This window comes from Diplotaxodon limnothrissa, linkage group LG5, assembly GCF_057381915.1.
Source record: "Diplotaxodon limnothrissa isolate DT_005_m linkage group LG5, D_limnothrissa_male_GT1.1, whole genome shotgun sequence".
NCBI classification, from domain to species: domain Eukaryota; kingdom Metazoa; phylum Chordata; class Actinopteri; order Cichliformes; family Cichlidae; genus Diplotaxodon; species Diplotaxodon limnothrissa.
The window spans coordinates 24,498,141-24,517,644 of record NC_140600.1 but is presented as its reverse complement, the minus strand read 5'-3'; the positions used below and the strand labels follow the sequence as shown (position 1 = coordinate 24,517,644).

Sequence of the window (19,504 nt, the reverse complement as noted above, 5' to 3'; positions counted from 1 at the left end):
GTTGAGTGTAAATGAACTCAAGGAAGCATGAGTAACTAGGAAAATGTTCCTTTGCCATATTGTTTTCATACCATTATTTGAAATGGTTGCCAACTTTTGCATATTTTGTGAGTATGGAGAAAAATGTGTTTTCATATAGTTTTCATGCTATTAGAGTTGCTGAATTTGCATGGTTTTGTGTGTAATTCCAAGAAATACTAAGGTGTGCGCAGTTTATCATATTGTTTTGGTGCCCATAGCAGTCGAGTGACTTGAATGTCACTCCTGTAACCGATGTGGGTATCCCAGCAGTACTCTGGAGAAAGCACCCTGCTAGGTTTGTGCAGCCACAGGTATTTGTTTAGGTGACTTTCATCGTGCCACAAAGCCTCCACATTATTTTGTTTATCCTCCATGATGTTTTGGTAGCAGCCCTCAGCCAGAGATTTTACGCTTTTCCATGAGCCTCCAAAGACAGCAGCATGATAGTAGAAATCCCCGTTTTCCATGTAAGCCTTGGATTTCGGGTTTCGGTCATAAGTATAGAAAATCTTTGGAAGGTGGTAGTAGTAGGCGTGGAGCAGAGCCACAGAGTCTCCCAGAGCCTCTGAGCCAAATCTCCCAGTGAACACCTGATCTACATCGAAGCAGAAGACATGCGTGGAGTGGTGGCGAATATCAGACTCTATGACATCTGATATTGCCTTCATTCGCATCATCGAAATGTCCTGCCATCTTGAGTGCCGTTGCACTTTGATCATTTTCAAGGTTCGCTGAGGACCGAGATGGATGTGCAGGACCTTCTCTGGCATGTCGGTAAATACGTAGTAGGACACAGGCAAACCCACCATAAAGTGATGTTCTGAGGAGTTCAGAAAGGTCTCGAGGTATTCGTCCAAGTACCTTTGGTGATAGTGGAGAAAAAGAGTTCATGCTTTATTTCACAGTCTCAAACAGTTAGAAGAATAGAGCACAAATATACAGACTAAATGGCAATTAGAAGACCAGGATGTATTTTAAATAGTCATACTAATGTGAAAACAAACCTTCCCACAGCAAACACTGTTAGAGCAACAGAGGATCCTTCCTTCTTGTGGTTCTGGTCGTAAACTTTAGGGTCAAACATCCCCTCCCAGAGAATAGGAGCTTTCCAAGTTGTGCATGTTTGAACGTCAGTTCGAGACCTGAAGTGGAAAGAAATCGGTTAAACACATATTACACTTAAGTTACCACTTAAGTGTGGTGGTTTTATCAGTTTATTTAAAAAAATAAATAAAAATAGAGATGTGGTAAGGCCTACTAATGCCTTGTTTGTGATAATGATCAACTACAACTATTAGTTTCTCTTTGCCAGTGTAGAAATGACTGAACAGTCCTCAGAACGATGGTAAAAGAAGTCAGTGAAGATCAGATAGGAGAACTGTAAATTTTCAAAACTGAAAATTCAAACAATTATACATAAGTATTATTTAGATGTTATGGCAGTAAGGACGGACCCGAACACATATTTCACTCTTCACACTTTTCTATATTTCGGTTGTCGTCTCTTACAACTCTCAGCTGCAGCTTTTCAGCTGCCAGCCACATAACACGTCCAACAACAACAACTCCTCAGGTCCCGGCACGTTTAATAGGGGAGGGTGATGAGCTGATCGAGCTCAGGTGTGTCCGCCTCCCCCCACAGCCGCGCCACAAACCACGCACCACCACAGATGTGTCACTAGTTCTGTAAGAAAACCAAATCATCCTCAGATGAGTGGAAACTGGTCATAATGTTCTTTTGGGCTCAAGCATGGCTGAACTGGAAACTGCTGGAACATCAACGGCACCGTTTACAGTGAATTGAGTTTTATATCATCATGGACTGAGAGGAGAATACTAAAATTGCCACCATCAAGCTCAGCTCAAATTTCCTGTCAAGCATAGTAGTGGTAGCATCATGCTTTGGGGCCATTTTGCTGCTAGTGGTATTTGGGTATTGTACAAATTAGATGGAGTCACAAAGAAGGAGGACTACTGAAATTAAATCAACAACTGTACAGTGACATTTGGACATAATAGGTGTTGATTTTGGAATAGATAAAGCAGGTTAACATTAAACTGTTTGCAATGTACTTCCCAAAGCCCCAACCTCAAACATATTAAATTTGTGTACTATGCTTAACAGCCAGATTTGTGTCAGGAAAATAACTAATTTAAATAAAATTACCAATTCTGCCAAGAAGAATGCTCAAATATCCAACCAGAATTATACCAGAAGTCTGCTAATGGGAATCAAAAGTGTCTTAGTGAGGTGCAGTTTGCTACGGGACATTTAACCCAGTGTTAGTGGGGGTGTATGCATACCTTTTACTAGTGTAGATTAGAGAAAATCCAAGTAATTTCAAACTAGTTCATCCAAGTCTTTTTTTAAGTCATTAAAGATGTGTGCTATACAATTATTCCACCCTGGAAAATCAGTTCAGTTCAAAACATTCTTAAAATCCCCAAATTGCCATCACAATGGCAGTCCACGCCATCCATGCCACCAATTAATTCTTGGCTTTTGTGAGGGACATGAGTCTAAGACTTCTACGTCAAGCAAAATTTATGCCATCTAAATGATGGCAAATATAATTTATGTTGTAAATTTATGTTGAATGTAGCACCTTGGTTCTGGAGGAACGTTGTGTTGCTTCACTGTGTACTAACTGTATATGGTTGAAGTGACAATAAAGCCAACTTGACTTGACTTGACTATATGAGTCCTATAGTGCCAAGAGGACGTCCTGGGCTTTCTAGTGATGCCAACTTTACATCCATTACGGCTTCCATATTTTATGGCAATAAGGAAGCTTAAGTGCGATTCCCAAAAATTTGTTTGATTCCCAAAAATTTGATTATGTTCATTAGGGGTGCAACGATATTCGTATCGATATTGAACCGTTCGATACAGTGCTTTCGGTTCGGTACGCATATGTATCGAACAATACAACATTTGTAATTTATTTTATCAATTTTCCTTCTGACGATGCTGTCTGTGTTGAGCGCTCAGTGGATCTGCGCTGGACAGTGCAGCCTAGGCGGAGTAGTCGAACACAGATCCACTGAGCGCTCAACACAGACAGCATAGTCAGAAGGAAGAGCGCAGGGCACCTCCCCCACCCTCATTCAGATCTGGCGTTTGGAATTATTTTGGTTTTCATGTGACGTATGACCCTGAAGGTAAGCAAGTCATGGACTAAAGTAAAACAGTATGTTGGATGTGCCATGCAATGCTCAATTACATTGGTGTGAACTAGTGTGCTAGCGCAGTTAGCTCGTTAACGTGTTGGCCGTCTAGCCCCATGCACGGAGCGATCGGCGGTAGCTCGTTAACGGAGATTTGCCGTGTTGTGGCGTTAAGGTCATTTCAACGAGATTAACCTGAAAGCACTAGTGGGAACACAACGAATATGAGTGCACATTTATGCCGACATCATCCTAGTGCAAAGACAAGTGGAAGCAGACAAAAAAAAGCAAGCATGCTACTAACTTTAGCCGAGTCATTTAGACAGCTGTTAGCACATGATTCTCCTTATGCTGCTGAGAATATAGCCCAGAAGAAGCAGATAGTATAGCTTTTATTTTGGAAAGAGCCATTTCTCTGTAATAAACTCTCTTTTCCAAAGATGAGTGATTCCTCAATCAGATACAGGGCTTGCAATATCGCTAGCCCGACGTCCTAGCGATTTTTTCAGTCGGGCTACCAAAATCTATCTCTTCCCTGAACGTCGGGCTATTGTAGGAAAAATATATGTCAATGCTTTTGCATTCTTTCAGAAATGTAGCTGGGTAATTATGTCAGTGGCATCGGTGAGCCACTGTCAATATGTGACATATTGAAGTCGCGTTTGAATTTACGCTTGTTTTTTTGCTTTCACTTTGCAATCGTGCGAACTGTGTATAGAGAGCGACAGCACTGATCTGTGAGTGATGATAATTTGTGCACCAATTCCTCTGACATCGTCTTATTAATCGTTAGCTTACTATGCAAACATGACAAGTGAAATCTCCCGCAGCAAGCTTAAACATGTGAGAGGTTGATCGCGCAGAGAATCGCTGAGCTTATGTGAGTGAGTGTGTAAAAGCATTTCAGTTCTGCTGAGCCAAATAAGACAGGTCAGGGTGAAGAAGTGACAGCCAAAGAAAAGCTTACCACAAAACGGAGAAGTTATGACAAATCAGACTATAAGGCAAAAAGAAAGTGCAGCTTTATGGTTTCATGGACAAAAGAATTTCTGTGGCTGCGATATGACGAGCTAAATAACCAGGGCTGCACAGGTGCGCATTCGCTGTCAAAATAAAAAACACGCACAAGGGTTAGGGTTAAATTTAAAAACTGTATTTTTGAGTTAAAATATATATTTATAATTTTAATAAATGACAAATTAAAAAGGCATGAACATTTTTTTGTATCGAAAAAATATCGAACCGTGACACCAAAGTATCGAACCGAACCGAACCGTGAATTTTGTGTATCGTTGCACCCCTAATGTTCATCTGGATGCAGCTTTTTCAGTGGGAGAAACATTTTGTCACTCATCCAAGTGACTTTAGTCTCAGCTGCAGGGTCACTTCAGGTTTCCCCAACCTTATAAAGAGTATATTTACATAATGATTGAAACTAGCACCACTGGTGAACAATGGGCCATGAGTAGGGATGGGTATCGTTTAGGTTTTATCCGATACCGGTGCCAAATCGGTACTTTTGAAACGGTGCCGGTGCTCAAACGGTGCTCAAACCGGTGCTTAAAGAATGGAGAACACAAAATTGGTCCAAAAACCTCTCATGTTCAGCTGTTTTTTGTAAAAAGATAACAATGTTAGCCTTTTCTGCAGCTATGGGGCATATATGGTATCACTCTTGGCTGGAAGCAGTGCTTAAACAATGGAAAAAACACAAACTTTGTCCTAAACCTCTCATGTTTAACTGTTTTCCACTTTTTCTTTGGTCATTTTAGCCTTTTTGGCCAGGGTGAAGGGAGTATCTGCCAAACAAGAGGACAGCCGCATGTAGCTATGATGATGTTTGCTAGTTCACCTTACATGCATTAATGTAATAACGTGGTTAGCCTACTCAACGTAAATTACACACGAACAACATTAAGCTACTCACGCAGAGAAGAACGGCTGCTGCTGCCATCATCATCCTCATCATTTCTGCTACACTGGCAGGGCTAGGGGCCAGGACTCTACTCTTCGGGTTTTTGGGGGATGTTGCATAACAGGTAACCCACCCGCAGTAGATGTGCTCGGTGTGAGGTCTCGCAGCAAGCTATCAAATACGGCGCATTTCTGGGCTTTTAAAAAAAACGCTATGCGTCGCCAGGTGTTTCATCGGATTCGAGGTGTTACCTCCTTTGACAGTATCACAGTATCAGCTTAAAGCACTTGTTGCAGGCTGCTGAGTTTGCATATTTTGCTGTGAAGTACAGCCATACTTTTGACCACTTCGCCTTGGACATTTTTAATCTGTAGCTCTGCTCTAAAAGAACGTAAGTACCTGGGCCTGCCTACTATCCTCGGAAACGTAAAATGATTGGCTAGAAGTGTATCACAGCTCAGGAAAAAAAAGCACCGAAATAAAGCACCGAAATGTGCGCTGCTTTTCGGTCTGGTTACTACCGTTTATGTCAGAACCGGTGCCATCATGGCACCGGAAACCGGTACCCATCCCTAGCCGTGAAGTCAGTTTTATAGTCAATAATATGCAAATTATCATGCCCATTGATCAACAACCACTAATCAAAGACAATTGATTAATGACCTTTGGTCAATGGCCATGAGAAGCATTCACAGAGAGTTGGGGAACAGCTGCAATAACAAGCTGTAAGCTGGTGAAAGATGTAACCTTGATTCAGAGACGACCTTTTCCTTTTCACATAAATGGCCACATTGATGTTTCACTCAAACCAGCGTTTGCGGTACCCCAGCATTTATGGTACTCATGGCTATTAATCAATACCATTGATCAATGGTCATTAAAACGCCACGTCCAGATGAACAAGATCAAGTTTTGGGGATTTCTCTACCTGGATGATTGAGCAGTTATTCAATACATGTTCTTATGCTTAATTTGGTATAATTTCTGAAATGTAATTTCAAAATATAAATTGTATTCAGCATTCTTTGTAGGGGAGAGTAGGGCTTTTAAAAAAAAAAGCAGAGGTGAGACAAAGGATTTTACTTCAAATTGGATAGGGGGAATCAGATGTGTAGGTGTCAGGGGATGAGGTGGAGGAGTCCCAGTTATTAGAGCAGGAAGGTGAGAGCTCAGAGGACATACAAGAAGCCTGAGCAAAGGACAAAGTGACCACACTAGGGGTGGGTTTTTATAATCGATTTATCGATTAAAATCGATTCTGGCTTGGATAACGTAAAATCGATTCATTAAAATCCTGAATCGATTTTTTAATATTAATTTATTTTGCCCGAAATGCCACAATCTCAGGTGAAAGATCACAAAATTTCAACAACCACCAAACAGCTAAGACAGTAAATGAGAGCAGGTACACGGCTTCTGCACAAAGACGTAAACACACAGCGCGGACCCGCGGATCAGAATCAGTGTGATGTCACCTTTCTCAGCTGACGGTCGGGGCTGAAAGCCGACAGCTTGCTGATTCTGATCCGCGGGTCCGCGCTGTGTGTTTACGCCCTTTTTGCGCTGATCATATGGCTGTTAGTTTTATCTCTCTCCAAACAATATTGACCGAACCAGCAGCAAAAAAGATCCAAACTATGCTTCACATAAACATCGTCATGAATTCCCTCTGACTTTTGCTGACTTTTCAGGATAAAAATCACACTTCATGCACAGCTCTCTCTCTCTCTCTCTCTCTCTCTTTTCCGCATTGCTTGCTTCCAGAGCACTCTGGCATTCACACCCACATCCTGGAAGCATGGGAGAGGTCATACCTTCTTTTATTGTTTTATGGTAGGATAAATGTATCTATATATGTTTTAGTCTAAGTGCCTGGTTTTTTGATGAACTGCTGGACTTCCAGACCAGCAGGTTTATAATAATAATAATAATAGATTGGATTTATATAGCGCTTTTCAAGGCACCCAAAGCACTTTACAATGCCATTATTCATTCATTCTCACATTGGTGGAGGCAAGCTACAGTTGTAGCCACAGCTGCCCTGGGGCAGACTGACAGAAGCGAGGCTGCCATATCGCGCCATCGGCCCCTCTGGCCAACACCAGTAGGCAGTAAGGTAAAGTGTCTTTCCCAAGAACACAACGACCAGGATAGAGAGCCCAGGGATCGAACCGGCGACGTTCCGGTTACAGATACGCTTCCCAACCTCCTGAGCCACGGTCGCCCATGGTCGTTAGGGAAGTCTTTATGGGCGCGCGCGCGCACACACACACACACACACACTATTCTTTGTCCACATGTACACTTATATGAAACATCATATGTTAATGAACCTATGCATATTCATGTAACCAAAATAAAAGGAGTGCTATGGGGAACCTGGCTGAGAGTCTGACGGAGGTCAAGTGGGTGGAACGACACTTGGCTCCAGGCAGGTCTCCCTCATGCATGAGTAACACAAAGAACTTTGCCTACTTGTGTCTTGCTTTTTGCTGTGTAGTAAATTGTCTTGAATGTTCCAGCGAATAGGTTTATGCTACAAACCTATCAGTGTTTGAGACCAGAAACGGTAGCACCTTGGTTGCCAAAATGAAAAGTCTTGATGGTCTTACCAAAAGTCGAGGCTGACATCAACGCTGTTGTCCAAGGTTGACAGCTTTCCATTTTCCAGTGAGCACTTTTCCATGGGTATGAAACCTATCAAAATACTGATATCAAAAGCATTTTATAGTTTGTTTTCTTAAATGTCATCATCACAATGACAATATGTAATACTCTGTGGTGAGTTAAAGACTGTCAATCCGGTCGTTAAGTGATGACGTGACGAATCCTACTTCCGGGCCTAAAGTAGCTGCGTTTAATATGGCTTTTGTGTTGTTAACATGTTTAATGTTATGTATTTTCTTCTATTTAATCTCAAAAAGCTCCTAAAACAGTCAGTGATCACTGTTGACCTCCCTCGGCTTTTATTACCGCTAATCATTTATTTAAGATCAGTTTTTAAAACCCTGGGATGTAACTACAGCCCAGCCCATGCAGCAGTATATGAATGACTAACCTCGTATTGTGGATGGATTATCTCAGTTGTTCTCCTGGCTGAAGTTTGGTCCTTTTACAGCATCCTGTCATGCGATTACATTTGTTCCTGACCACCGAGAACACTCACGTTAACTTTTATCGAGTGGGAAAAAAGTTAGCTTGTTTATATTATGCTAACATAGTTGTGTCGCTAGCGGTCACGTAGCACATCATTATATACCAGCTAGCCAAACTTCAGTAACCCTACAAACGTCACTGCTGTTTAGTTTTTTGTCTTCATTTATGTTGGAAGTGATAACAGAGCTGTACGTTTTAATTTGTTTCCAAAACCCCGCAGTCAGGACATGCTATATTGTATTTAGATAGAAGCTAGCGAGCTAACTTCCTGCTAACTTCTAAATGTCATAAATTCCGTTTTCATGGATGCCTGGATGTTAAACTCAATTGTTACACCTGGTAGAGCAGAACGCTGATCATTTTATTAAAGATAAAAGACTTTAGACAGTTTTTCAACTCTCAGTAATGCCATAGTGATCGTTTGATATATGGACCTGCAGCGGAGTTTAGGCCCAGACACGGCTAGTGACGTCAGACTTAACGACCCGATAGTACGCACCTTGTTTACTAATGTAATCTAGTCTATATTTAGAAAGAAACATGATTAAGGTTGTTTTATTTAAAGGAACATTTTGGATTATGTTTAGTGGTAATATGTATAATGATATCTCTGTCATTTACCTTACAACAGTGATTCAAACAGAGTGGACACAAGAAAAGCCAGCCACATATTTCAAAAACAACAAAATCTACATCTCCAAAACGATCCCTGTTGGATCCATGTAGTTGTGTTGCAGGAATGCCATTTCAGGGATGTCGAATTAAACTGGCAGCTGAGGGTTTTTTTGTGTTTTTTGTTTAAAGATACTCACTGCATGGATGGACGTGTGAAGTAGAGAGCACAGAGTGCAGCCGGAACCCAGAGCAAACATTTCAGCGTGCACTTTATCTTCTGGAAGCATCTGCAGGTGAAAGGTTCAAAATTAACCATAAATACTGAGACTGAATTTCAATTTTAATTTCAGTAACTGGGCAGAAGAAGTGTTACTGAACAGGCAAAGATGACATAAACACTAACCAGGGTGTTTTTAATACCTCATAGTTCACAGTGCTTCAACTTCACCAGACAACACTGAGAAATAATCTGAGAAAAGACAAAAAGGCATGGGTTTGGCTGAATTGGCAACTCTGACATTATTCTTAAGCTTTGCTATAACTGTTACCTGTAGAACAGCATCAGAAACCAATCTTTTTTTTTTAAAACAAAAAAACATTTTACATATTTTACATACATATTTTCAGAAGCTTGTATTTAATCTCTATAAGAAACAATCATATTAAGCAGAATGCAAATTACACATTTATTGAGAAAATTACGTGTTTTTATTGGAAATGAAGGGAGGAAAATATATGGTTCTCCAAAAGAGAAAAATAAACCAAAACTCCATATTACGGAGTTGACAAGGTGCTGAGGGTGGTGACAATAACAAGATATTATTTCTTTCAAAATGACCATTAAACCTTAGCAACCTTTGTAATATCACAAAACACATCATAACAATTCTGTTTTTGCACATGTCAAGTTCTACATCTTAATAGTTTACCAGCAAGAAGCCGCCTACTACTCCTTGATTCCTAAAGTACTCTGGTTGTGTGTTTAGACCCTGCTGTACTTTCTCTCCTTTTGTCTCTCTGTGCTTTCTTCCAAAAACTTCTCTGCTGCCTTTTTTCTCTTTCTTTCAGAATCACTGATGTTCTTTATTTTTCTCTTTTTCACTCTATTTCTCCATCTTTGCCTTTCCTTTATGAGAAACTCTTTCTTCAACTCGGGCTGGCTGCTAATTTTTTCTCTCTATATAGTGATGTGCTACATGATTGCTAGCGACACAGCTATGTTAGCATAATATAAACACAGTGAAGCTGGAGGATGAATGCTAACTTTTTTCCACTTGATAAAAGTTAACGTGATGGTTCCCGATGGCTAGGCTGACAGTGATCACTGACTGTTTTTAGGGGCTTGTTCAGATGTAATAGAACAAGATAAAAAGCATTAAAACATTTTAACAGCACAACAGGCTTAATAAACACAGAGTAGTTTAGGCCCGGAAGCAGGATTCATACATCATCACTTAAAGAACAGCTCTCGGGGTACAGCTAGCTCAGTAGATGCCACATGATCAGAAGGTTGGGCGTACAAATCCAACGAACAGCGGCTATCCTGGATTTGTAGCTGCCCACTGCATCACTGAGTGAATGGGTTAAATGCAGAAGACTAAGCATTTTCCTACAGGATTAATGATGTACACATAAACAATGAGATTCAAGATAAGACAAATTTGATAATATTTGACACCAGGGCCGTGCAGAGAGGTTTAAAGGGGCGGGTGCTCAAAGTTAAAAAGGGGCACATTGAACCAGGCTGAATAACAACAACACACATTCATCAAGAATCTAATATGGGAAGGGCAGGGCTGTGTTGATCTGAGACTGTAGACATTAAAAAGTCCATAGGAGAGATGGTAGCTGATTAAACAAGTGTCATGAGATAATAACAAAATGCAAAGATTGGTGACAGCACTTGGAACCATAAGGCAACAAAAACTGTGAGAAATAAATTAGGCTCTGCCTGTGAATCACTCTTTGCTTCTCTTCTTCCTTCCATCCCATCATTTCATATATCACTCTCCACTTGCTGTCTGAGAACAAGGCACAACTTGCTATTGCAATAAACTATAATCTAATTATCCACACCTAACAACTCCAGCACTTAATCTGTAATAAAATGATGACAGAAAAATGTTATAGCCCTGCCTTTAGTAGCCTCATACAGCTCCTACTGTTTCCTCCTCATGTCCTTACCAGGCACGTCTGGACGATGTTATATCATGAGTAATAATTTAAAAAAAATCCATTTACATAAAACACACACATGCGCGCACACACAGTGACATTTTAGACCTTCTTCAGAATACTGTATATACTATGGGCACCATGGTGTTGACACACTATGGTTGTGACACAGAGTTTTATCAGAAAGGTGTGCAATAAATGAAATTAAAAAAAAAAATTATCACAGCAGTGACCTCATGGCATGTGTATCAAACAGGAAGTGGTAAAGGGGTCCTCAGAGTGTAAGCTACCCATAATAATTCCTGATTCTTTTGTACTTTTAAAAAAATCTGATGGTGTTGACAAAAACTCTGGACACCATTTTAATCACTTAGAAAATATGTAAAAATACATTTTCAATTGCATATTTTGATATTATATAAGGTATTGACTTAAATACTTAGTGACGAGAGCCATGATGTTTAATCTTACATTACTTTTAATTTTTTTTCTGTATTTTAATATTATCACAACTGCTTCTGGACAATGGATTTTTAGGGTGCTGGTAATGTATTGTACCATTTAAAATAAATAAATATGTATAATAAAATGCAAAATCATACTTTTGTTGTATACAAATTGCCTTGGTTTGTCTTTTTGGCATCGTGGCTACATTTCTGTAGAAGTGTATTGGGGTTGCAATTAGTAGTAGTGCATAGCGTTTCATGATCGTGCTCTAAAGTAGCTTGTTTATCCCAAATTTCTTGTGCAGCCTGTAAAGGTGGCCCAGTCTGTAGGTTTAGCAGTCCAATGGAGTTGATTCATGTAGTTTGTTCAGTTCTTGTGCTGCGGCCGGTGAGATGTTACGCATTCTTTAAAGATTCCTTTGAACGTGTTGTTTTCTCTCATAAATAATATAAAACAAAAAAGCAAGCAAGGTCTGTAATGTCATTGCAGGATTTCTATTTTTACATTTTTCATTAAACAAACCAAAACGTATTTTGAACTCATTCTGATGTCGGCATTTACTCTGGCGAACGTGCAAGAAGAGGCAATATTACGTCCAACTGGGAAATGAAGAGACCTAAAACGACCTAAAAACCCCTATATTTATCTTCAGTTTAAGTAAAGAAGAAGAGGAAAAACTTCCTATAAGGAACCGAGATGAAAAAAATAACCTACCTGTGAGTCGCCGACCCCCTTAAGGAAAATTTTAAAAACCAAACAGGCTACCACTTCAGGAGGAAGATTCGTTGTCGCGTTGTGGCTCACAGAAGAGCCTCCGTGCTCACAGATAAAATTGGCTCAGGACGGGGCTCAGTTTAAAGCAAAAGCAACGTATATATCCGCTTTCCTTTACACTATTCGCTCCAATAGAAAGCTTAAGCGTTAAAACGGCCGTGAAGTCTTCTGCGAATCTCCCGATATTTAAAAATATAAACTATATATGAAATTAGTTGTAATTCGGCTTAAAACTGCGTAATTTTAGAAACAGGTGGGAAGTGCACAAATATAGAATTTATGAATACGAATAAATACGTAAATTATTGAAACAGCAGCCATGCAGAAGTCTGAGTAAGTCGATATCTTAAGATATCTGCACATTACACAGGGGAAAGTGCTATATAAATAAAGCGGTCTTGCTTTGTTTTAGCTAAAACGAAATTTTGAACTAAGGATGGCAACTTCTTCCGTGGTGGAAACAAACATCCATGCTTTTAAAGCTCTCTGTAGATGCACGAAGAGAGAAATGCTCACACATTTCGTTTCTTCAGAATCATAAATATTTTGACACACCTGTACTAGGTTCCTTGGCTCAGTTTTATTTTCTTCTTGTACAAATATCCACAGTTGTGTCCCCACGTGGCCCATTAGTTGATGTAATCACGCCTTTCGTCTTCTGTCTGCTTTTGGGCAAAAATACCTCCTCGGAATATTCAGTGTCGCCTGTGACACTCAATCATTTCCTTTATCATAGAAGTGCGAACAACTAAAGACGAGCCACTGCGCGCAGCCATTACGCACTGCTGTGTGGCTCATGTTACCTGTTATCTTTAATTCAACAGAAGGTGATGTAGGTTACAACACGATCTTACCGCTATTAGCAATATTAAAGACGTAAAAGGTGTTATTCAGAGGGCAACCTAGCGTGAAAAACAATTTTCTCACGATATTAAATTACATTTTTCGGTTTTCTTGCTTGTCTTTGCGCGTTGGGTTTTCTCTCTAGCTCACAGATCTCATCCTCTCTGACAGGTCAAATAAAGTAACAGCCGCCATAAACATTCAGGGATTTATGTTATTATATTGCAATTCTGAAACAAATGAACCAATATTCAAATAAAGATTGGAGAACAGTGATTACCTGTAGTTTTAGAGATGGCAGGAAATCGCAGTCTGTCTCACTAACGGGTTACAACAAGTGACAGGAGTGCCATAAAATGCCTTTGTGTTTCCGTGTCTGTAGTTCATGAAGAAAAAAGCCTAAATTAAGAATACCGCAAAGATGAGCCGTCGTTTTAGATCATGCTGTATTATCTCCAAGATCTGGAGATGAAGCTTAAACTAAAACTTAAAACAATGGTCCACATACTGATCACAAACACATTTTCAGTAGATTACTCACAGAATAAATGCACTTGTGTAAATCATGCGCATTGTTCAGTGAGACAGAATAGCGAGGTCATAGGTCCTCCTCTCCAATATGGCAGAAGCGAGGCAAAGAGAAACTTCACCAGTCATCATTTCCTTGTTTTGCAGGAACATTTAATCAAACTCTGGGTCGGTTACACCTGTCTTCGGCAAGTTACTCTGTGATGCATCCATTGGTGTGTGTGAATGTTAGCTATAAAGAGGGGAAGAGGGGCGGTGTTGGTGTGAATGGATGATCATGAGCATAGTGTAAAGGCATTGAGTGCTGAGATAGAGCAGAAAAGTGCTAAATGAGAACCATTCTACAAATTTTATTTATTTATTTTTTACCATAGATAGAAATCTGCTTGACAGACAGGTGGACCCACATGTTTTCATGCTGTACAGAGCAAAAACAGCATATCACCTTCTCTGTCTTACTCTCTCTCTCTCTCTCACACACACACACACACACACACACACACACTCACACACACAGTGAGTCACATTCACACTTTTAACCTTGATCATAACATCACGCCGCTCACTACTCTACATTACAATAGTCTAACTAAAGTAACATAAAGACAACGGTGGCCCCTTGAAGTCCAAGGGATGCTTATTGCATAATTCACAGAATAACGAGCACATTTATTTACAGAATTTCTCATTTAATAAGTTCCCAGTGACCAATTTCTAGATAAATCCATAACCCCCCCACACACATATTCCACTGTGGGGGCATGTTTTCAACATAGAAGTGGAAACAAATGTTTTAGTCCATTACAAAAACACAAACTATTCACCAAGGAAACTTAATCTTTCTGACCTTACACTGTAAAAGAACAAAAAAAAAAAAAAAAAAAAAAAACACTGTAGATTTTACGTGAAACGCTGGCAGCTGTGGTTGCCAGAAATCTACCGTAAAATTACGGGTGAAACATTTTCTTCTTTAACGGTAACAAGGTATTGTTATTGTTGATTTTACGGTTAAAAACAGTGCTAGGGTCAATATTTTACCGTAGAAGAAAATGTTTTAACTTGAAGAAAAAATAATGTTTTTCTCTAGAATTAACATGAAAATAACATATAAAATAAAGTTTGTGACAGAAAACAACATTTTTTCCCTGTAAAATTAACTATCAAAAAATAATAAAATACAATTTTATTCTGTAACCGTTTTTAGACTAGAGTGCTCTTAAGTGTTCTCCTCTGTAAGCTTAATACACAAACCATGATTTTATTCAAATTACTAAATGTAACACAAAAATGTCCACCTTAAATTTCCAAAAAAGTATTTTATTTAACATCTTTGATGTTTTGAACATCAAACATTTACATTTGTACTCAACAAATCACAAATAGTTACTAGTTATCTCCATGACAGTAACAGTGAGGAATCACAGAATTCTTACAAGTTCTGTTCAAACTGTGCAAAACCAGTGCTGTAAGTTGAGCACACATTATACTTCACATTACCTTTAGCAGACAATTCAGACACCTTTAAGTGTTTTGGTGCTGTTCTCACTACATAAATGTCAGTACACGTAGAATCTTGACTTTTCAAATTATCCAAATACAAATATAGAGAATTAAACATTTTTTCTATAATTGAAAGAAAATCTGAATTGAAGAAATTACAGGAACAAGTTTACACCCACATATTTTGCACACAGAACTGAGCAGTAAACCTGAAAATGTACATCTTAAAACTGCATCAGGTAACAAACAAAAACTTTACACTTGTTTTGAGAACTTCAACTGCAAATTTTTGGATAACTACAAAATGCCAGCAATGTACATGCAGCATACTTTTACACTATTGGAATACAAATATCTTTAAAACTGGGAAAATTAAAATCCAAGAAACAAAATCGCAGGTTTACCACATTTTTACCAGATACATTTTTCAGATATAAAACAGTGAATCAAAAGTAGACCATGTACTTTTACAAATTGTGTCTAGTAAAACTTCACATTGTTAAACTTCCCACTCACAATCAGAAATGTAACAATTGTTTCAAAAACAGAACATCTGTAGAGTATGTAACATAGTATACCTTTATCACTTTGTCTCAAACAAGAGGGTTAGGACTAGATCCACTCATGGTCAGCAATGTCCGAGATGAGAGTGAGGACTCTGGGATTGACTGAGAACACTTTTTTCTTCTTGGATTCAACCTTGGTGCCTCTCTCAGAATTTATAGAAAAGAAACACCTTCATGAAAAAAGGGCGAGAGAGATTGAGGAAATTAACAACCTGAGGTGGGATATCAAATGGCCAAGTTTGAAAAGCACAAAAATAAATCCATAATAAAATAAATTTTACCGTTGAAGGAACTCCAGTGTTGATCGCAGTTCTACAGGGTAGTGTATGTTAAAGCAGTAGTAACTGCCAAACATTAGGCAGATAGCAGAGGTGAAGGTTGTGATGCGGTCGTTGACAGTCTTCTTGTCAATGCTCAACATGAATGTCTCAGCAGCGAAGCAGGAGGAACCTGAGAATTAAAACAACAACAACAACAAATTAAAAACTTTAATAACAAGAGCTTTAATGTCAGTCATATATAGAAATACAGAGATACTTGTTACATGGATCATAGGATGAGTTATGTTACTAGTTGAACTTATATGGTTGTGTTATCCAGTGTATTAGTGAGGAAGCAACAGAACATGAAACTAAACAAGCCAAGAGTACAAGAACAGTTACAACAGAAAAAAAAAAAGTTGAATTTTGCTCTTTCAGCTTACCGCAAACAATGATGAAGGGTGTTAGTGGGATGTTGAGTAGAGAGAAGTACACAGCCAAAACCTTGTGCTTCTTTTTGGCAGAACCAAGTGGGTTCACTACTTCAAATGCATCCTGGTATAGAACCAGCTTGAGGCAATGTGGATTTTCCTGAAAAAATTTGTTTGACACAAACACGTTACCATCACAACAGTCCCTGAGAACATCTGGTCTTGAAACATTATTAAGATTCACTGATATGAGACCTTGCCAAAAACTTGATTCCAACATACCCTTCAAAATATTTAGCAGAGGAACACAATAGGCAAATCTCTCCATCCTGTTCTCGTCCCTGCCCAAAAACACTTTTCTGGGTTCAACATACTTGAACACATCTTTAAAGCACTGGACTCTTGAATAAGCAGTTCTCAGGGGCCCAGTGTGACAAGCTGAGAACAAGTCAGATTGTTTTACTGTGTCACAGATTTTTATGTCTTCATCTGAAACTGACATATCTTTTAGAAGTGACTATAGAGGCCAAGCCTACGCTTGAAGCCACTGAGGTGGTCGTTAACGGGGGTGACGCGATGTCACTGGTATGCATGAATTAAGTTAACAGTCCAATAATTCCAGCAGTATGTATCTTGTCCTTTTTGTTCTTTATTCCGTATCGACTTAGCATAACAGCGCAACGGTCACAAACTGTTTGCCTTCTCAATGACACACCTGACGCCTATTACGTGCGTCTCTTATCATCTCGTCCATAAAGTTTTTATATTCTTTATGCAACTGTTCATTGTTGAGAAGTTTTCGTTGTAGACTTTGCAATCTTTGTTTAACTATGGAGAAATTGTTTGGCATCTTTATGTTATCCTTTTTAAAAGGTAACTTCAAACAGTAGTGTCCATCTTCCATTGTTGCAGATTTTTCCATGATCTTCATGAACTTAAGGTCCTCCCTTGACAAACCCTTTTCCTCTGTAACCCTTTCATTAAAGTCATAGTTATATTGACTTTTCAACATTTCCTCCAGCTTACAAACAGATATCCTATTTACAACTGTTGGTGGGTGCTCGCTGTCCAAGTTGCTTTTACCATCTTCCATGGGCCCACTTATGACCCAACCCAATGCTGTTCTTATAGCATATGGGCCATTCCCCTGGCTATGAATGACCTTAGTCTATTCAATGTATACATCTGTCCCAATTCATGTATATTTTGTATTTCTTCAACAATGGTTTGAATGGTAGATGCTGGCAGAAGATGCTGTCCCTGTAGTTTAATGTAAAACATACATGCATGTCTGAGATACAGGTCACTGAAATTAGACCCATCCATACCAGGGTCTTCTATATCTGATACACTTGCACCTTCCTGTATGTGTATGGTGGCACTTGTAGATGGACTCAGAGTATCTTTGTTTAAACCACAAATCACATTTTCCTAACGTTTGTGTTTTCTAGACATATGGGAGGTAAATGTAGATTTTACAGAGAACTCACTTTGGCATCCTCTCACTGGACAAGTTACATGCCGTCCCTCTTCTATGTGTTCCTGTAAGTGAGCAATCAAAGCTTTAGTTCCCTCACATTGGCATTCACAAAGTGAGACAGTGCAATTCAAACCCATTAAGGTAGCATTCTGAGAAACAGTTGCGGTACCAGTGTGGTGGCGGTAGAAGTGAGACTTTAAAGCAGCATATCCAGAAAACACCTGCTTACAACTTACTTCAACACATTTAAAAATACACCGGGGTTCATTACGATGCAGTCTGCAATGCAAAACATAAGCTTTCACGGACTGAACCGATTCTCCACATATGCTGCAAAAATACATAATCAATATGACACAGCTGCGAGGCTAGCTAACTTAAAGCTTCAGCCGGATGTCAAACAAGGCTAGAAACGAGCTAAAGCTAACGTAAATTTATCATTTGTGCCTTCACTGCCTGCAACACAATGCTGTCGATAAATAAACCAAGTTGGATTATTTTCTTACCGTAGTAACTGAAGACGAGCTGTAGCAGACGTTAAATTAAAAAAAAAAAAGAGAGAAACAAGTCCACGAAAATGAAGATAGCGTGCTGCCGTAGTCCAAAGAAAAACTTGTGTGTGGAGCTGTACAGACTAGTGATGGGTCGTTCGCGAACGAAATGGCTCTTAGAGCCGGCTCTTTGACGTGAACGACGCGAGCCGGCTCTTTGACGTGAACGACGCGAGCCGGCTCCTTATCGCGAGCCGTCACGTGGGTTTTTTTTTTTTCTTTCTTTCTCTCAGCCTCTCTCTCGCACTTTTTTTCCGCTTCACTCTGCACGCGAGCCTTGTGCTTTACGCTGGGCAGAGGGGGGAGGGGCGGTAGTTACACTCAGTAGCACAGGAACAGAGCCAGAGAGAGAGAAAGAGAGGCAGGGACAACAACATTAGAAAGGTATAGTAATCATCCACAACTATTTTCGGTTGCAGATGATAAAGGATTGAGAAAGTTTATTCATGCAGGTCCATATGACAGAGAATATGCATGTTCTTTTAGTTTTCATATTATAATTTATATTTAATTGTGTTGTGGTTTGCAGTGTTTTGTGTTCTTTTCACTTTAAATTTGTGAAAGGAAAAAGCTGAAAATTTAAATAGTTAAAACTTGAAATGTGAATAGTTGATTTTTGTATTATATGATTTATTTATTACATTTTATGTGGAGTGAATAAATAAAAGTATATTTACGGTGGCCCCTAGAGACAAAGCACATACAAACTTCAAATCACGTACGAACTCTGAAGCATGTACAAACTCCAAAACATGTAAAAACACGTACAAACTCCAAAACACGTAAAAACTCCAAAACACGTAAAAACACGTACAAACTCCAAAACACGTAAAAACTCCAAAACACGTAAAAACACGTACAAACTCCGAAGCACATAAAAACTCAGAAGCATATAAAAACTCAAAACACGTACAAAAGACAACAGAAGTGCTCCAGGATGCTGGGCGCAGTGTTGAGCCTTTGTTATCTTGTGGCTACACAAGCCAGCAAGTACCAACGACCGGATTTGGTGTGTGGTAATAACAGGTAAATGAACTTTTTTTTAAATTATTTGAATATATATATGAGTGCCTG

The 19,504-nt window shown here is 39.2% G+C and overlaps 1 protein-coding gene across 2 annotated transcripts; it reads right to left on the bottom strand.

The window, feature by feature from the left end:
• Window positions 1-197: 197 nt before the first annotated feature.
• Window positions 198-9,158, bottom strand: LOC146632378 (alpha-1,3-galactosyltransferase 2-like). 2 transcript variants are annotated; one of them, XM_085354332.1, is made up of 4 exons: window positions 9,073-9,158; window positions 7,717-7,812; window positions 1,026-1,163; window positions 198-882 (listed from the first exon to the last, which is right to left on the bottom strand). In XM_085354332.1, exons 1-4 carry the CDS (start codon window positions 9,075-9,077, stop codon window positions 198-200), a joined length of 924 nt encoding a protein of 307 aa, XP_085210458.1. In that variant the 5' UTR covers window positions 9,078-9,158. The 2 variants fall into 2 exon arrangements, with proteins under 2 accessions (XP_085210458.1, XP_085210456.1); XM_085354330.1 differs by lacking the exon at window positions 9,073-9,158 and having other exon boundaries at window positions 7,717-7,790.
• Between the last annotated feature and the right edge of the window lie 10,346 nt (window positions 9,159-19,504).

Bases quoted from the DNA above. Each gene is read 5' to 3' on its own strand.
- LOC146632378 (XM_085354332.1), bottom strand. The intron at 1,164-7,716 runs GTAAGACCATCA...TTTCCACTTCAG, and splicing joins GATGTCAGCCTCGACTTTTG to GTCTCGAACTGACGTTCAAA. The intron at 883-1,025 runs GTTTGTTTTCAC...CTATCACCAAAG, and splicing joins ACAGTGTTTGCTGTGGGAAG to GTACTTGGACGAATACCTCG.